At 49.0% G+C, this 19973-nt stretch overlaps 1 protein-coding gene across 1 annotated transcript in view; it reads left to right on the forward strand.

The window, feature by feature from the left end:
- Positions 1-19973, forward strand: part of Grik5 (glutamate receptor, ionotropic, kainate 5) — a 58611-nt gene that overhangs the window by 16052 nt on the left and 22586 nt on the right. Inside the window, exons 9-12 of the mRNA XM_013032612.1 lie at positions 724-876; positions 1271-1375; positions 1461-1568; positions 15095-15298. Coding sequence (XP_012888066.1) covers positions 724-876; positions 1271-1375; positions 1461-1568; positions 15095-15298 — 570 coding nt within the window. The remainder of the gene's footprint in view (positions 1-723; positions 877-1270; positions 1376-1460; positions 1569-15094; positions 15299-19973) is intronic.

Raw genomic sequence — 19973 nt, forward strand, 5'->3', positions numbered from 1 at the left:
AGGAAGAGGAAGAGGAAGAAGAAGAAGAAGAAGAAGAAGAAGAAGAAGAAGAAGAAGAAGAAGAAGAAGAAGAAGAAGAGGAAGAAGAGGAAGAAGAGGAAGAAGAGGAAGAAGAGGAAGAAGAGGAAGAGGAAGAAGAAGAAGAAGAAGAAGAAGAAGAAGAAGAAATAATATGCAGCTCAGAGCCACTGGCCCACAAGGGAGACACAGCTGGCCAATCAGACAAACTCTCAGACATTCCTTTCCCAAAATAGATTATGGTTGTGAACAGACTGGATAGTATCTACCCATTCCCCACTGTTGTCTTCCTTCCTTCCTTCCTTTTGTGCTGGTCCTGGGGCTTGAACTCCGGGCCTAGGCACCATCCTTGAGCTTTGTTGCTCAAGGCTAGTGTTCTACCACTTGAGCCACAGCTCCATTTCCTTTTTGTTCTTGTTGCTATTGTTAATTGAAGATAAGAGTCTCCTGGACTTTCTTGTCCAGGCTGGCTTTGAACTGCGATCCTCAGATCTCAGCCTCTTGAGTAGCTAGGACGACAGACTTGAGCCACCAGTTTCTAGCCTCATTGTTGTCTTTTGTCCCTTCCTCCTCCATGACCCACTGCTTTCCTACTCCTGCGAGGATGCTTGAGGACTGGTGGGTAGCACCGTAAGAAGCCTGCAGGGCTCCCTGCAGCCGGGCTGCCTCTCTCCCATCCCTCCTCACTTCTGTCCCTGCCCCTAGCTCTCGGCTGCCCTGATGTTTGACGCCGTGCACGTGGTAGTGAGCGCTGTCCGAGAGCTGAATCGCAGCCAGGAGATCGGTGTCAAGCCGCTGGCCTGTACTTCGGCCAACATTTGGCCCCACGGGACCAGCCTCATGAACTACCTGCGCATGGTGAGCCAGGAGCAGGGGAGAGAGGAGGAGAAGAAAGGGGGAGGCGGGACAGCAACCACCTTGGAAGGGGCACTCACTGTGTCCACCCTGTGGCCCTCTGCCTTCTCCCCTACCTCCATTCCCATCTCTGTGCCTCTCCCCTCTCCCACCCCCCCCTACATGTCCACTCCTGCTGTGCTGTCCTGTCCATGCTGGGATGTGCTGTCTCCACTGATTGCCCTGTGTGTGTTTTCTTCTCTTCTCTTCTCTGTGTTCCCTCCTGGTCCCTTCTCTTCCATGCCTTCCTTCTCCTGTCTGTATGTCTTTCTGTATGGATGTCTTGTGTCTGCCGGGCCTTTTGGCCCATCTCTGGGCCCTGCCTCCCCTCCCTCTGCCCCACCTCCCGCCCTGCTAGGTAGAGTATGATGGGCTGACTGGACGGGTCGAATTCAACAGCAAAGGGCAGAGGACCAACTACACTCTACGGATCCTGGAGAAATCCCGGCAGGGCCACCGTGAGGTGAGCAGGCCGGGACAAGGCCAGAGGCCTGATGGGAAGCAGAGGGGTGGGGCCTGTACTGATGGTACCCTCTCTGCACCCCCAGATAGGGGTATGGTACTCTAACCGGACCCTAGCCATGAATGCCACCACCCTGGACATCAACCTGTCACAGACGCTGGCCAACAAGACATTGGTAGTCACAACCATCCTGGTGAGTGGCACAAGGGCGGGGGGGGAGGGGCAGTGGCAATCAACCGAGGGCCCCAAATGCTGGGACTTCCCTGAGCAGTACCCTGGCCCATGCTAGCTCCCCTAAGGTGGAGAACCCCCCTGACTAGCACAGATCACACTACAGATGAGCAGGGGGGCATGACCCAGGCATCCGACCACCTCTGACTGACTAAGCCATCAGCACCCGAACCACTGCTGCAACAGGAGAAGGCACAGGCTACCCTGGGAAACTGGCTCTTCCCTCCGGGCAACTTTTACAATCATTGACTCATGATAGACTAGAATGGTCATTTTTGTCTCTAGTGTGTTGACAAACACCCACTCGTTTGGTATCTGTCTTGGAGATGTGGAAACAGGATCAGAGAGATGAAGCCACTAGGCCAGGGTCACACAGAAAGTACAAGCTGGAGTCTTGAGGACTGGGCTCTGAAGCTCCATTCCTCTCCCTATCTGAGCAACAAGCCAAGGACAGTGGCAAAGCAGAAGCGGAGGGACCTTGATTTGTCAACAGGTTCATCAAGCATCCATTCTACATCAAGCAGCATGCCAGGCCCTTTCCAGGAGTCTCTGTTGTTTGGCTGGTCATGGGGCTTGAACTCAGGGCCTGGGTACTGTCTCTGAGCTCTTTCACTCAAGGCTAGTGCTCTAAAGCACTTTGAGCTGCAGCTCCACTTCTGCTTTTATGGAGGTGAATTGGTGATAAGTCTCCCAGACTTTCCTGCCCTGTCTGACTTTGAACTGTGATCCTCAGATCTCAGCCCCCTGAGTAGCTAGGATTACAGATGTGAGCCAGCAACGACTTATTTTTCTCCTTTGGATGGTAAGAAAACTCACAGCATGTCTCTGGGATGAGTGTCAGGCTCAGAGCCTGGCCCTTCCTCTGCTGCCCCCTGCTGTCCCCTGCCAGGCAGGGGGGGTGACAAATTCACACAGGGCCTAGAGAGCAAGGACTTCCCTGAGCAGCTGGCCTAGTGCCTTGACCTGCCAGGTGCCCTTGCTTACCACAGCAGCTAAGTCCCTGGCCCTTAGCTTCTCTCTCTCTCTCTCTCTCTTTTTTTCTTTTTTGTTGGTTGTGGGGCTTGAACTTTGGCTGGGCGCTACCCCTCAGCCCTTCAGCTCAAGGTGAGCGCTCTACCACTTGAGCCACTGCGCCACTTCCGGTTTTGTAGTGGTTTATTGGAGATCAGAGTCTCATGGCCTTTTCTGCCTGGGCTGGCTTTGAACTGCGATCCTCAGATCTCAGCCTCCTGAGTAGCTATCATGACAGGCATGAGCCACCGGTGCGTCTCTTGTCATAGGAACCGTGGAGCTGGGTCAGCTTAGAGCTGTGAGACACTGAGGTTCAGAGGCCATTTCCAGTGGGTTCCATGGGGTGTCAGAAATTCCTGTAGGCAGCCAGTGATAAGAGTTGCTCCCTTGATCCCCAGGGAACCCCTGATGTAAAGTGGACTCTGAGTCCCTCTGGAGGAGGGCCAGTGAGCCTGCAGTAGAGGAGACAGATGGCCTGCACACAGGAAGCCAGACACTTCCTATCAGCCTCACCCAGGGGCCCTGAGGGCTGTCTGGGAGCCCTCAGCACCTCTTCAGGGGATGTGTGTGGCTTGTCCCTGGGGAAAGAGGAGACAGGCCCTGTGGGGGGGGGAGGGGGCAGCCGGGACAGTGGTCAGGGGGAGGACATCAGGAGGGTATCTTTCTCACACTCCTCCTCTCTGAGGACTTGGAACCAATATTATTCTCTCCTGGGCGCTGGTTCTTCTCTTGATGGGCTGCTTTGCTCATTCATTCTGAGAATAATGCCGAAGCTGCTGCGTGCCTGGCCTTGTACAAATTCTGGAGTGTCAGCCATGAGTCATAGCCTGAAGGAAGGGGGGACCCACCGGGACACAATCATTCCAACCCCGAGTAATGAGGGAGGGTTCCAGAAAAATTAGAGCTACCAATGAAGCCGCAGAAGACCTCCTGGGGCAGGCAAGCATCAGACAGACTTTAGGAGTTCCACAGGAGTTGTGGGGTACAGGGAACATCTGGCTTAGCAGGCACTTGGATGTGGAGGCAACAGCCTTAGTGTGCATAGCCCTTTGCTCACCAACATTTCATTCATTCGTTCACTCATTCATTCATCCGTCCATTTGTTTATGTCTGCGTCACTTAGGGTGGGATTCACGGCCTCACACATGCTAGATAAATGTTCCTTGTACTTGATTCAGTATTTCTGACATGGGTCTCTGGCCAGGCACTTGTTAATGAGATGTGAGTCCAACTGGGCTGGCTGGACACAATGTGTGTCATACCCAGAGCCACTCCTGACACCTAGCAAGCCTGGGGGAATCTGATGCTGGGGGAGGGCTATGGAGATGCTCCCAGGAGCTGAGGGAAAAGTCTCCGAGGCCCACATGTGTTTATACTTCACCCTGGAGAGAGAGGGCTGAGCCAGAAAGGCAAGGTCTGACCCTGGCATCAAAAAGTTCCTCAGCCCACAACGAGGGTCTCTTGGGAGAGGAGAGAAGGCCTGGGAGAAGGAGCAAGGGAATTCTGATGTGGATGCAAGCCAGGCACCAGTGGCTCACGCCTATAATCGTAGCTACTCAGGAGGCTGAGATCTAAGGATCACGATTCAAAGCCAGCCCAGGCAGGAAAGTCTGTGAGACTCTTATCTCCAATTAAGCACCAAAAAACTCTGCAAGTGGAGCTGTGGCTCAAGGTGGTAGAGCACTAGGCTTGAGTAGAAAAGCTCAGGGACACTGCCCAGGCCCTGTGTTCAAGTCCCAGTACAGGCACCAAAATAAAAGAGAGCGAAGCTGTGCCGATGGGACTTGGTGGGCAATGGCTGGTCAAGTCAGGGAGTGGAAGAGATGGCTGGATGAGGTGTAGGCTGGAGCTGTCCAGAGTAGAGAGAGGCATTGCTAGAGCTCCAAGACAGAGATCCCGCAGGGCCAGGGTTGATGTGATGAGACCATGCCACTGTCTGCCCTTCACCACCCAGCTTGTCACAGTTGGTTCTGATGATGCCTCCAGCTGGGACAGGCCTTACCATGTGCTTGGGAGCTGGTGTGGTGGTGAGAGTCACTGCTCTGGGGCAGGTGGACTTCCGCCCATTCCTGCCTCAAGTCCCCTAACTGACCAGTCTCCATACTATCATCTGGAAAATGGGTCCTGAGATTCCTCTTGTGCTTGTGCTGTGGAACCCTTCAGTGCCCAGTGCTCAGCCAACCTTCTCAGTGTCCTGCCTTGCCCTCTAAGCATGCTGGGTAATGAACACAGCAATCCAGGGCACAAAAGGTGCCAGCGCTGGTTTGAGTTGGTAGAACCTATGCTATGTTCTTTGTGCTATCTTACCCTGGTTTCTGAAGTTTTCTTTTACCTTCTTGGCTGCTTGGGGGGGGGGCTGTGTGACCTGAACAGGCCTCTTCTCTTTGTCCTTAGTTCTTTTCAGGTGAGGGGCATGGGCCAGATTAGGGTCAGATAAACTGCATGCTAAAAAGTCAAGGATGTGGATTGGAGGCCCAGGTTCATGAAAGGCAGTCAGCTTTTGGGAGGAATATTCTAGCATCTTACCCTACATTTTTACTTTTTTTCTTTTTTTGGTCATGGGGTGTGAACGCAGGGCCTGGGCGCAATACCTCAGCTCTTTTTATTCAAGGTTAGCCCTCTACCAGTTCCTTTCTTTCTTTCTTTTTTTGCCAGACCTGGGGCTTGAACTCAGGGCCTGGGCTCTGTCCCTGAGCTTCTTTTGCTCAAGACTAGCACTCTACCACCTGAGCAACAGTGTGCCACTTCCAGCTTTATCTGTTTATGTGGTACTGAGAATCGAACCCATGGTAACACTCTACCACTAAGCCACATTCCTAGCCCTATGCTACCACTTTGAGCCATAGCTCCACTTCTAGTTTTCTGGTGGTTCATTGGAGATAAGAGTCTCACAGTGTTTCCTGGCTTTAAACTATGATCCTCAGATCTCAACCTCCTGAGTAGCTAGGATGACAGGTGGAAGCCACCAGTGCTTAGCAAGTTTTACTTTTAAGAGGGGTGTGTGTGTGTGTGTGTGTGTGTGTGTGTGTGTGTGTGGTGCGGAGAATGGAACCAAAGAAGTTGAACACACTAGGCCATGGTTCTATCACTGAGCTACATGCCTAGACTTAATAGATTTTATTAAAGTGTAACCCTGCACATTGAAACTTGTGTAAATTATAAGGCTCAGGGCACATCTTAGTGATAGAGCGCTTGCCTAGCATGCATAATGCTCTGGTTCCATCTTCAACATTGTGAAAAATGAAAACACCATTAGAAACTTCCCAATGTTATTTCCCATGGAATTTTCAAACACTGTGCTGGGTGCCAGTGGCTCATGCCTGTAATCCTAATCCTAACTACTCAGGATGCTGTGATCTGAAGACTGTGGTTTACAGCCAGTTTGGGCAGAGAAAAGTCCCTTGATTTCCAATGAACCACAAAAATAAATAAATAAATAAATGAAATTCAGAAGTGGAGCTGTGGCTCAAGGGGTGGAGCACTAGCCTTGAGCTTAAAGGCTCAGTGACAATGCCCAGGCTCTGAGTTCAAGCCTCAGGACTGGCATACAAACAAACAAAAAACTGATTGCATGTATGCAACTGGTCCTCCACTCCTGAAGCCTCTTTGTGACCTTCCTTGTCACTAATATGCCCAGGAGAGTCACCATCTCAACCCTCTCATCACACATGCCACAGCTTTGCCCACTTGTGGACTCCAAGAGGTGTCACACTGTGTGTCCATGTGTCTCGTATCTGGCTCCTTTTATTTAGCATTGCATTTACTCAATGTATGTTCTGTGCTGTGAATGCACCCCAGTTTACTTACCTGTCTAATGTAGATGGACTTTTGAGCTATTTCTGGGTCTTTTGAATGAATGGTACAGCTGGATACATTCTGGTCTGTGACTTTTGGTGAACTCGTGTTGGCATCTCTCCTGGGTATATTTCTTTTTTTTTTTTTTTTGGGTCCGGTCATGGGGCCTGAACTCTGGGCCTGGGCACTGTCCCTCAGCTCTTCAGCTCAAGGCTAGTGCTCTACCACTTGAGCCACAGCACCACTTCCGGCTTTTTTCTTTCTGTTTATGTGGTGCTGAGGACTCGAACCCAGGGCCTCATGCATGCAAGGCAAGCACTCTACCACTGAGCCACCTTCCCAGCCCTCCTGGGTATATTTCAAGGAGTAGTACTGCTGGGTGGCAGTGTCTTAGCTTTTTCCAAAATGGTTGTACCTACCTCATTCCCTGCCCAGTGACACATGATGGAGAATGCTAGCTGTTCTTCATTTGTGAGTGGATGAAGGCCATGTTGGGTTGATTTGTGTTTGCGTTTGACCATCTTTCTGTGATTAGTGACTATTTAGAAATCCTCTTCTGGGAAATCTTTACTCAAGTCTTTTCTTTTCTTTTCTTTCTTTTTCTTTTTTAAAGAAATTGGAGCTGGGTGCTGGTGGCTCACACCTGTCATCCTAGCTACTTAGGAGGTTGAGAACTGAGGATCACGGTTCAAAGCCAGCCCAGGCAGGAAAGTCCTTGAGACTCTTACCTCCAATAAACCATCAGAAAACTGGAAGTGGCACTATGGCTCAAGTAGGAAAGTGTTTGCTTTGAGCTGAAGAGCTGAGAGATAGTGCCCAGGCTCAGAGTTCAAGCCCCAAAACCAACCAAAAAAAGAAAGAAAGAAAGAAAGACAGAAAGAAAGAAAAAAAGAAATTGAACCTGGGTATGATGGCACACACCTGTAATCCCAGCACTTGAGAGGTAGAGACAGGAAAATGGAAAGCTTGAAGCCAAGCCTTGGCTGTTTAGCAATAGTCTATCTCAAAAACAAAACAAAAAAGGAGTTGGGCACTGGTGGCTCACACCTGTAATTCTAGCTAATCAGGAGGCTAAGAACTGAGGATTATGATTCAAGGCCAGCCAGAACAGGAAAGTCCATGAGACTCTTATCTCCAATGAACCACTTGAAAACCAGAAGCAGAGCTGTGGCACAAAGTGATAGAGAACTAGCTTCGGAGCAAATGAAGCTTAGGGACAGTGCCTAGGCACTGAGTTCAAACCCCACAACTGACAAAAATTAAAACTGAGGAAGGAGGGTTGGGTGAGGGGTGGGTGGGAGGAGGATGGGATGGAAAGGGGAAACAAAGGAGGAAGCTACAATCCTTGATAAAAAATGTACTCATTGGGGCTGGGAAGGTGGCTCAGTGGTAGAGTGCTTGCCTTGCATGCATGAGGCCCTGGGTTCTATTCCTCAGCACCACATAAGCAAAAAGAAAAAAGCTGGAAGTGGTGCTATAGCTCAAGTGGTAGAGCGCTAGCCTTGAGCTGAAGAGCTGAGGGACAGCGCCTAGGCTCAGAGTTCAGGCCCAGGACCGGACCCAAAATAAGACAAAACAAAACAAAAAAAAGAAATGTACTCATCTTGCCCATGTAATTGTAACCCCTCTGTACAGTATTTTCACAATAAAAAAAGAAAAAAATTACAAATGAAAGAATGCTTTTACCTACTACAAAGTGAGGAAAATATTTTGCCTTCTAAAAGCTTAATATAGTAAAATATTGAAACTTTAATTCCATGTATATCTGCAATCCACTTGGAATTGCAGTCTGGCATTATGTAATAAGACCTTGTCTCAAAAAAAAAAAGATTTCATGACACTTGGAGTGAAGGACAGAAAATGATATAAATCTAGATAAAATAGAATTCAAAAGATGAAGAGTTTAGGGAGTGAAACAGTAGCTTCTCTTCTTCCCTCATTCCTCATTTTCCTTTGTAAGAGGCCAACGAGCTTCTAGAAATGTCTATGCACATACAGGCACATTACTGTTCCTTCTTTCGCAAAGAGCAGCATATCGTACACATTGTTCTGTAGCTTGGCTTTTTTTCTTTTTTTACTCTTAATATATCTTATAGACCTTGCTATTTTAGTAGCTGCCTGGGATTCTTTTATGACATTGATGATCTTTTTTAACTTGTCCCAAATTAGATTGTTTCAGCCTTTGTTCTACCATAAGCATTGCTGCAGCGACTTTCTTGGACCTGTGTTTTTGTGTCCACATGCCATTTGTAAGATAGAGTCTACAATTATTCTTACCAGTACCTTGATGCCTGACCCCAAGATTGGGCTCCTGTATAAAATTTTCTTTCAGATTGTTCTATAAGAATCTTAGCCAAGCCAGGCGCCGGTGGCTCACGCCTTTAATCCTAGCTACTCAGGAGGCTGAGATCTGAGGATTACTGTTCAAAGCCAGCCGGACAGGAAAGTCCTGTGGTCCTAAGATCTCAGCCTCCTGAGCAGCTCAGATTAGAGGTGTGAACCACCAAGCACCTGACTTTTAATTGGTTCTTCTTCTTCTTCTTTTTTTTTGGGGGGGGTCTGGTTGTGGGGCCTGAACTCTGGTCTTGGGCGCTGTCCCTCAGCTCTTCAGCTCAAGGCTAGCGCTCTACCACTTGAGCCACAGCGCCACTTCCGGCTTTTTTCTTATGTGGTGCTAAGGAATCGAACGCAGGGCCTCAGGCATGCAAGGCAAGCGCTCTACCACTGAGCCAACTTCCCAGCCTTCTTTTTTTTTTTTTTCCAGAGCTGAGAACTGAACCCAGGGCCTTGCGCACACCAGGCAGACGCCCTTCCGCTGGGCTAAACCCCCAACCCCGTTCTTTTTTTTTTTTGGCCAGTCCTGGGGCTTGAACTCAGGGCCTTGGCACTGTTCCTGAACTTTCTTTTCCTCAAGGTTAGCACTCTACCACTTGAGCCACAGGGCTACTTCCAGCTTTTTCTGAGTATGTGGTACTGAGGAATCGAACCCAGGGCATCATGCATGCTAGGCAAGCACTCTACCACTAAGCCACATTCCCAGCGCTTAATTGCTTCTTATGAAAAGAATTTGAAAAACTCCTTAAGCATACTGGGTGAGGGTCCCAGGCTCTGAAGCTGGATCCCAGATTGGTGTTTTCTCATCCTGAATTCTGTCTGTCCCAGGCCCTAGTCTCTGTTTTTGTCTCTATAAGCCCCAAGTGCCTCCATCCTGAATTTGGAGATGACCTTGTTCTAGTAGAAGGGACAGTTTGTCTCTCCTTCCTTCTTCCCTGCTGTAGCTTTGACCTTGGGCCTAAGTCTTGTTTTTCCTCCTCTGTGTACCAGGAAAGGCTAGATGAAAGCCTCCTGCTCCAGCCTGGGGAACCTGTCTCTGGAATTCTTGATTTTTTTATTTATTTTTTTTATTCTCCAGCCTCAATACCCAACAACCCAGATCCTCCGTCTCTGTGTCTGGCTTCTTCCATGTCCACTCTCTGGTTCTGTCCATTGAGCTCGGTCTGGCAGAGGGCTTGAGAGCAGAGCTTTGGAGTCAGATGACTTGTCCTCAGTCATTTACGACTTCACTTCTCTGGACCTCGCTGTCCTCATCTCTAAAGCAGGTAATAATACCGACCTCCCACGCTGACAGAAGACCTGTCACACAGCAAGCCCACGAGAAATGCTAGCTGGCGCCGCTATTCTTAGTCTTATCGCACATTCCTGCTCCCAGTTCCATAATTTTTGATTTGGAGAAGCAGCTTGGTAGAGAGAGAAAGTGCTAACTCCCCTCCATCCTCCATCTTCTTCCTGTTGTCATTCAGCCGCAGGACTGTGTGGGGTCATAGAGTGCCTGTGACAGGACCTAGCTGAATGGGGAGGGAGACTTTTGTCACCCCCAAATGCAGAGACTTGGAACTTATAATATTGTTTAAAAAATAAAAAGTATCGGGGCTGGGAAGGTGGCTCAGTGGTAAGATGCTTGCCTTACATGCATGAGGACCTGGGTTCGATTCCTCAGCACCATATAAGCAGAAAAAGCCAGAAGTGGCACTGTGGCTCAAGTGGTAGAGTGGTAGCCTTGAGCTGAAGAGCTGAGGGACAGCGCCCAGGCCCAGAGTTCAGGCCCCACGACCGGCAAAAAAAATTTTAAAGTATCAGTCTTGGGACTTGAACTCAGGGCCTGAGTGCTATCCCTGAGATATTTATTTGTTTGTTTGTTTTTATTTACTTTGCTCTACCACTTAAGCCACAACTCCACTTCTTGCTTTTCTCTGTGTGTGTGTATGTGTGTGTGTGTGTGTGATTCATGGGAGATAAGAGTCTCATGGACTTCCCAGCCCCCTAGTTGGCTTCAAACTGAGATACTCAGATCTCAGCCTCCGAATGATCTAGGATTACAGGTGTGAACCATCAGTGCCAGGCTAATGATTTGTTATTTCTCACAAGTCTTGCCTGGTCCTACCTGGGCACACTGTAGTTGCATTCAGGTTATACCAGAAGGTCTAGAAGGTGTGTTGGCTAGCATGCCCTGCCTGATCTCTGTGTCATCCTTCAGCCTGGTCGGGACTTCTGACATTCCTTCAGCCTCTGGTCCTAAGAGCTGCTCTGAATGCCAGTGCTCTGAAATCCAAACAGCTTCATCTCCACCAGGTTCTGTTGGCCAAGGCAAGGCACAAGGCCAATTTGACCCAAGGAATAGAGAAGCGGACGCCCCTTCTGATGAATGAGGCCACAGCGTATCTCAACCACATCTGTGGCAGAGTTCAGTAATTATGAAAAGTGACCGAGAAGCCCTATGCCCTCTCTGCGAGTATGTGCAAAAATTAGTCTAATAATCCCTACGTTAGTGTCAGGTCCCAGAGAGGACAACACACACAAGGCAGGTGCTTAACAACACTGTCATTGTGGATCTCATTCTTTAGTCCTAAATCCTTTTCTTTTTGGTCGGATGGAGGGTGTTGAACTCAGAGCCTTGTTCTTTCAGATTGTCTACTTCTTGAGCTATGCCCCCAGCCCATGTTATCTTTGTTATTATTATTTTGTTGTTGTTGTTGGTGGTGGTGGTTGTAGGACTTGAACTCAGGGCCTGGGCGCTGTCCCTGAGCCTCTTTGTGCTCAAGGCTGGTGCTCTACCACTTGAGCCACTTCCGGTTTTTGAGTGGTTCATTGGAGATAAGAGTCTCCTGGGGACTTTTCTGCCTGGGCTGATTTAGAACTGTGATCCTCAGCTCTGACTCCTGAGTAGCTAGGATTATAGGCATGAGCCACTAACACCCAGCTCTTCATTATTTTTATTTATTTATTTTTTTGGTCCAGTTGTGGGGCCTGGGCACTGTCCCTCAGCTCTTCAGCTCAAGGCTAGTGCTTCACCACTTGAGCCGCAGCACCACTTCCGGCTTTTTTTCTTTTTGCTTATGTGGTGCTGAGGAATCGAACCTAGGGCCTCAGGCATGCAAGGCAAGCGCTCTACCACTGAGCCACCTTCCCAGCCCCTCTTCATTATTTTTAAAATAGGGTCTTAGGTATATGTCCAGGGCATCCTGGACTTTGATCTACCTTTTACATTTACCACATAGCTAGGATGACAGGCACATGCATCTAGATAGGGTCCTATGTTTGTGCCTAAACTGGCTTTGAACTACCATCTCTAATCTCTGCCTCCCAAGTAGCTAGGACTACAGGTGTGAACTACTGTGTCTGGCCTAAGTCCTTTGTTCATTTATTCAAAGTGATACTGTATGGTCCATCTTTAGATAATAACTCTGTCAAAATAACTTTTCCTTTTGTTTTGTATTCACCCTAGATAACTTATCTTGCTAGCACTTTGAATATTCTCTCTGCTTTTGGGGGGGGGTGGTTTGTTTTTTGTCAGTCGTGGGGTTTGAACTCTGGGCCTGGGCGCTGTACCTCAGCTCTTCAGCTGAAGGCTAATTGCTCTACCACTTGAGCCACAGCGCCACTTCCAGTTTTCTGAGTGGTTTATTGGAGATAAGAGTCTCATGGAGTTTCCTACCTGGGCTGGCTTTGAACCGTGATCCTCAGATCTCAGCCTCCTGAGTAGCTAGGATTATAGGCATGAGCCACTAACACCCAGCTGTGAGGTTGTTTTTGGTTTGTTTGTTTGTTTGTTTGTTTTTGGCATGATGGGGTCAGTAAAATTTACTTATGATCCTCAGAAATAATCACTGTAGCAAAAGACCAGAGATTACAAAGTGACAGGTGTGTTTGTTTGGCCTAAAAAAATAGGTATAGAATTATTAGTTGCTAACATTCATAATCAGGAGATTTTTGCAGAACAATCTAGACTTCTAAATGCTCTCGAAATTGTACCATCTGGCATGGCAAGCCTGCTTCCTCCAGACGGCTTTGGGCTGGAGTGAAATCCTGGCCAGGATGCCCCCTGAGTCCCTTCAGTGGATTGGGAAGTAGATTTAGTGAGTCACTCTTGGCTATGTGGGAAAATGAAGTGCAGCCAAATAGGGAATGTTAGTGTGTGATACTCCAGGTCACTGAAAGGAAGGATGGATTTTTGGAGTTTAGGGGTGTGTGTGTGTGTGTGTGTGTCTGTATGTGTGTGTGTGTGTGTGTGTATGCGCGCCCTGCTCATGAATGTGTGTGTTGACTGGAGTTGTAGCCTATCATGATAAAGATCATACTAAAAAATCTGAATCTGGGCACTGGTGGCTCACACCTGTCACCCTAGCCACTCAGGAGGTTGAGATCTGAGGATCACAGTTCAAAGCCAGCCCCCTGACAGGAAAATCTGTGATACTCTTATCTCCAATGAACCACCAAAAAGACCTGAAATGAAGCTGTGACTCAAAATGGTAGAACACTAGGTCTGAGTACAAAAACTCAGGGACAGCACCCAGGCCCTGACTCCAAGCCTCAGGACCAGCACCAGCACACACACACACACACACACACACACACACACACCCCTGAAAGCCCTGTTATAGTTTGGCACAGTTCATGGTGCTATCCAATGTGCTTTGTCTGAAGCTCCCTCTGTCCCTTACAAGCTTTTTGGTTGGAAAACAATGAACATCAGGTTGGCCATGGAGACTAACATGGGCTTCTTGCAAGCCAGATATGGTAGTGCACACCTATAATTCCGGCACTCATAAGTCTGTGGTAGGAGTCTCAAAAAGCTACCTTGCAGGAGCTGGGAGGTGACTCAATGGTAAAGTGCTTGCCTTGTATGCATGAAGCCCTGGGTTCGATTCCTCAGCACCACCTACACAGAAAAAGCCGGAAGTAGCTCTGTGGCTCAAGTGGTAGAGTGCTAGCCTTGAGCTGAAAAGCTAAGGGACAGTGCCCAGGCCCAGAGTTCAGGCCCCACAACTGACAAAAACAAAACAAAACAAAACAAAACAAAAAGCTACCTTGGGCTGGGAAGCTGGCTCAGTGATAGAGCGCTTGCCTTACAAGCCTGAGGCCCTGAGTTTAATTCCTCAGCACCACATAAGCAAAAAGCCGGAAATGGTAGGGCACTAGCCTTGAGCTGAGGGACAGCACCCAGGCCCAGAGTTCAGGCCCCATGACCGGACCCCCCAAAAAAAAGAAAAAAAAAAGCTACCTTGTAGTCATTGAAAGTTACATAGCAAGACCCTACCTTAAAAAAATCAATAAGGGAGCTGGGAAGGTGGCTCAGTGGTAGAGCACTTGCCTTGTATGCATGAGGCCCTAAGATTGATTCTGCAACACCACATAAGCAGAAAAAGCCGGAAGTGGGGCTATGCTCAAGTGGTAGAGTGCTAGCCTTGAGCTGAAGAGCTGAGGGACAGAGCCCAGGCCCAGAGTTCAGGCCTCACAACCGACAAAAAGAAAAAAAAATCAATAAGGGGGCTGGGAAGGTGGCTCGGTGATAGAGCGCTTGCCTTGAATGCATGAGGCCCTGGGTTCAATTCCTCAGCACCACATAAGCAAAAAGAAAAACCCGGAAGTGGCTCTGTGGCTCAAGTGGTAGAGCGCTAGCCTTGAGCTGAAGAGCTGAGGGACAGCTCCCAGGCCCAGAGTTCAGGCCCATGACTGGACCCAAAAAAAAATCAATAATAAATAAAAATGAATAAGTAACAAAAGGGCTCCTGCAATCTGCTAACAGCTCATAGGATCCACATGGTTTTTTCCCTCAGTGTCCAGCCTCTTCTCCCCACAGAGCATTTTTATTTTTTTCAGTGGTGGGGCTTGAACTCAGAGCCTGGGCGCTGTCCCTAAGTTTCGTTTTGCTTTGTTTTTCGCTCAAGGCTAGTGCTTTACCACTTTGAGCCATAGCACCACTTCCAATTTTCTGGTAGTTAAGTGGAGATAAGAATCTCATGGGGGCTGGGAAGGTGGCTCAGTGGTAGAGTGCTTACCTAGCATGCATGAAGCCCTGGGTTCGATTCCTCAGTACCACATACACAGAAAAAGCCAAAAGTGACAAAGAGTCTCATGGGCTTTCCTTCCTGGCTTCAAACCACGATCCTCAGATCTCAGCCTCCTGAGTAGCTGGGATGACATGTGTGTGACAATGGTGCCAGGCCCCACAGAGCTTTTGTGCATGCCTAATGTGTATGGTGACTCCATGAGCAGAAACCTGCTCTAGCTTGCCTCGTCCAGATCCTCTAGTTCTGCCCTGGACTTCAGGATCCCTAATTTGGTCCCCAACCTCCACCCCTTGGGCACCTGATCTCTGACCCCTGCTGTCTTTTGCCCATCCAGGAGAATCCCTACGTCATGCGCCGGCCCAACTTCCAGGCCCTGTCAGGGAATGAACGCTTCGAGGGCTTCTGCGTGGACATGCTGCGGGAGCTGGCCGAGCTGCTCCGCTTCCGCTACCGCCTGCGGCTGGTGGAGGATGGGCTCTATGGGGCTCCCGAGCCCAATGGCTCCTGGACAGGCATGGTTGGCGAGCTCATCAACCGGGTATGGCTGGGGAAGGTTACCACGGAGTGGGAGAGGAACAGAGGGTGGTTGGGACCAGCCGGGCATATTGAAAAACAAAAAAGAACAAGAGGACGTTTCTAAGGGCTCTACACCCATCTGGCTGATGGTACACCGGGTGCTGAACTAGGTGGCTACCTCAGAGGAACAGACAGGGAAGAATGGTGGTATATCACCATCTTGCTCCTGGTTTGCCAAATGCTCTCCTCATGAGGCCTGAGTTCGTTTGGTTGATGTTCAAAGGTTTGTTGAATGAGCAAAAGTGACATAAAATGGGAGCCAAGCAAAGCCTCAAGGTGGTTTGGGGGGAATCTTCCAGAAGTAGGGAGAACAAGGACTTTACCTTTCTTTTTATCTTTTTTTTTTTAAATGTTGGTCTTGGCGCTTGAACTCACTGTCTTGGCACTGTCACTAAACTTTTGGGCTCAAGACTAGTGTTCTACTTCTGCCATAGCTCCTCTTCTAGCTCGTTGGTGGTTAATTGGAGATAAGAATCTCACAAGTGGGGCTGGGAAGGTGACTCAGTGGTAGAGTGCTTGCCTTGCATGCCTAAGGCCCTGGGTTTGATTCCTCAGCACCACATAAGCAAAAAGAAAAAAGCCGGAAGTGGTGCTGTGACTCAAGTGGTAGAGCGCTTGCCTTGAGCTGAAGAGCTGAGGGACAGCACCCAGGCCCAGAGTTCAGGCCCATGACCGCCAAAATATCTGTCTCTCTCTATATAAAGGTGATATGCAAAGAGGTTCTAGTTATATAAGTTGAGTAAAGAGAACATTTCTTTTTAGACAATGTCACCCCTTCTCTCACTTTCTCCCAGTTTTTTCTCTCTCATCCCCACCCACAAGTTGTATAGTTCATTTTCAACATCCATTTCTCTCTCTCTCTCTCACTCTCTTTCTCTGTTGGTCACGGAGCTTGAATTCAGGACCTAGGCACTGTCCCTGAGCAATTTTGCTCAAGGCCAGTATTCTACCACTTTGAGTCACAGCTCCACTTCTGGTTTTGTGGTGTTTCATTGGAAATAAGAGTCTCACGGCCTTTGCTGCCTGGGCTGGCTCTGAATCATGATCCTGAGATCTCAGCCTCCTGAATGGCAAGGATGACAAGCATGAGCCATCAGCACTCGGCCCATTTCTCTTCCTGAACCTGTTTCTCTCCCCCAAAGATGGACATAATACCTGAAAAGGTGTGTGGTAAGGGTTGTAAGCAACAGAGACACATTTCCTATTTTGTCACACAGCAGACATAAGAACTGGGTGGGCAGATGCCCAGAAATGAGACTGTACCAAACAGACACCCCCCCCCATCCCACCCCACCCCCCAGCCAGAACAAGCCAAGAGCTGGTGTGCGGGACAGGGAACCACAGCAATGCGGGCAGCCTTGGCATTGCCCTTGGTGGGCCTCACCCTTGTCTCTCTTGTACTAGAATTTACTGCATTCGAACCCCTGAATGTCACCAGGATAGACACAAGCAGAGCCCCTGGGCTTGACAAGGACATTTATTCCCTAAGGTACTGATTTTCCAAAGTTATTGTGAATGCCAGAACGTGTCCTCTGATTGAAAGCTTCTTCAGAACCCTGGACTTAAAAAAAAAAAAAAAAGCACAGCAGCTCTGGGGAAAAGGAGAGAGATGTCTCCACCGCCCCCCATCCTCCCCAGCCAAGACCTGACTCTTTGGTCCTCCATCACACCCCACACCCCATAGGCACGCCCTGAGGCATGCCTGCCCTCCATTTCCCGGCTGCCAGCTGATTTGAAAGCCTCTGCCCTAGGGTAGGTTTTAAGGCCAGATGAGAGAGAGGGGAGAAGGCCCAAGCAGAGTGCCCTGTGCCGCTCTCACTGGCTTCCCTGGGCCGATTTCCACAGCATGGTTCTTGGTCATGCAGGCCCAGAAATGTTCTTTCATCGGAACCCCCAAGAGGGAAGTGGGCTCCAGGGAAATGAACCCCTCAAGGGAAGTCACTGTCAACTGGATGCTAGTTGATGTATCAGCCCAGAAGGAGACCAGTCTGGCACAGGGCTTCTTGACAGCTGCCTGAGTTGAAGCAGGTCTTAATAACGTTTGTGGTCCCTTGGACAAAAGAGGGTTTGTTACCCAGGAGGTAACTTTGGAGAGTTGGTTGCTGCAGTTGTAACTGGAAATCCTATCTGAATCTTGGCTCTTGCTAGGGCAATAGCTGGGTAACCTTTACCAATTTACTTAACTTCCCTGTAACTTAGTTTCTTCAGCTCTAAAATAGGGATAAATTTCACCCAGCATGGAGCACCAGGAGCATGGAATGAATCTAGAACAAGGCCTCGCAGGTGGGGGGGGGGGCAGGGTGCTGTTGCCCATGCCCTATTCTGTTACCATTCTTATTCCTGTCACCCTGGCTGGCTCACACATATACTTGTATGTGCATCCATTTGCCATCCAGCTGACATTTATTGAGCACCTACTATGCACGATGTGCTTTATCCCAGGGGGATGGGGTGGTGAACTAACCAGACTTGACCTTGGCCTTTCTGGAGCTTCAGAGGGTCTACAGGAAACTTCCAGAAGGCTTTGAGCTGGCTCACAGTGGCAGCAGGAACAGGGAGGAGGAGTTTGGGGGGGGGGGATGATGGACTGTGGGAAGTGTTGGAGAGCCAAGTGTCTGGTGGCTCCCGGGAGGGGAATGCAGGAGGAAGGGGTGGCATTCTCGCCTGTCTGGCTGGGGCCGCTGAAGATGACATTTAGCGAGAGAATAGCGGAGGAGGAGCAGGCTGTGCAGGAGCGGGGGGGGGGTTGCCCCTGCCGAATCTGCACTGCTGCTGTGGGGACAGCCAGAATTGCCAAGCCACATGGGAATGTCACCACTGATTGACTTGACTTTACACCATTTCATGGCTAGAAGATCGCCCCCCTCTGGCCAACATGAGATGTGGGATTGAGCAGCAGAGAGACACTGCCTCTCCCACACAGGGCCTCAGGAACCACCAGAGCCCTGCTGCTGAGCTTCTTTTGCTTGTGGCTAGTGCTCTACGACTTGGGCCACAGCTCCACACTTCTGGCTTTTTTGGAAATAAGAGCCCACAGGGCAGGCACGGGTGGTTCACGCCTGTCGTCCTAGCTACCCAGGAGGCTGAGATCTGAGGATCGTGGTTCCAAGCCAACCTTGGCAAGGAAAATCTGTGAGACTTTTATCTCCAATGAACCACCAGAAAACCAGAAGTGGTGCTGTGGCTCAAACTGATAAGAGTGCTAGCTCTGAGTGAAAAGGCTCAGGGACGGTGCCTAGGTCTTGAGTTCAAGCCTGAGGCCTCCAAAAAAAAAGAAAGAGAGAAAGAGAGAGAGAATCTCACAAACTTTCCTGCCTGGGCTGGCTTCAAACCACAATCCTCAGCCCCCTGAGTAGCTAAGATTATAGGCGTGAGCCACCAGTGAGTGCCCAACGTTACTCTTTTTGTATTTATATCTTGGCATCTCTCTGGGTTATTACACATAGATCGGCCTGGTTTTTTGTTCTGTTTTGTTTTTAAAAAACTGTTTTTATAGAGTATGAGTCATGTGCCCATCTCTGTTCCAGCCACTAGGGGGCAGAAGTGTACAGAACAGACATGTTTCCTGCCCAGCAACCCCAGCCCCACCTCCTTGAAATTCACTCTACAGGGAGAGACTTGACAGCAATTAGCATCCTGAGTGGTGGGTGCATGAGGGAATAGGAAGAAAACGGGGAGAGGATACAGAGTAGCCGATGCATGGATACTTGAGTCATGGTAGTTGTCTAGCGATTAGAAAAAGGAGTAAAATAAGGAAGGCAGCCCTGAGACGACCCATTGGGAAAGGGAGGTCACAAGGGCCCAGGCTTTGCCTATCTCCCCAGCCCCCAGGAGAGTCTGCCACTCAGTAGATGCCAGTAATAGCTTGCTGCATGAGAGGGGAAGAGTATTTTCCAGATAGAGGACCCTGAGGTGGGACTGAGCATGCTGTGGCCTAGTACAGGGAGCTTTTGGGAAACATAGATCAGGATCTTATTTTTATTTCTTGGTAATACTGGGAATTGAACTGAGACCCTCCGAGCAAAAGTTCTAACTCTTAAGCCATGCCCTAATCCTTTGTGCTTCTTAGTTTATTCAGATAGGGTCTGGAGCTTTGGCCCAGGCTGGCCTTTGGACTTCAATCCCCCTACCTCTGGAAGCATGCTGCCAGATTGTATATAAACACCCAAGGAATTGGATGACTGCAGGGTTTGTCTGGGGAGGTTGGGAAAAAATGGTGAGGCATTTTTCACTCTAGGGCAGTGGATTGAGAAACAAAAGTTATGTCTGGGCATAGATCTTTTAAGATGCTCATTTGAAATTCAAGGGGAAAGCAAGCCTCTCCCCCCCCCAAAAAAAAATGAGAGAAAGAAAGAGAAGGAAGGAACAAGGGAAGAAATTATGCAAGCTAAGATATAGGAATTTCATTGTGTGACTGGAGCATGAATTATTGAACTCATCCCTTACTGATGGCTTGGCTGGGTGCTTTCCAGTCTTAGAATACCTAGCCGCTGCCCTTCTAAACTTGGCCTGTGGCTTTATGAGAGTGTTCCCGAGGGATACATTCTAAGAAATCGAAGTGCTAGGTCAAAGGATATGAGGTTTTGTTGTTTCTTTTAAGTATATACTGCCAAAAGTGCATAAGAATATCAGTTTTC

The sequence above is a fragment of the Dipodomys ordii genome, unplaced genomic scaffold, assembly GCF_000151885.1.
Source record: "Dipodomys ordii isolate 6190 unplaced genomic scaffold, Dord_2.0 Scaffold156, whole genome shotgun sequence".
Lineage (NCBI taxonomy): Eukaryota > Metazoa > Chordata > Mammalia > Rodentia > Heteromyidae > Dipodomys > Dipodomys ordii.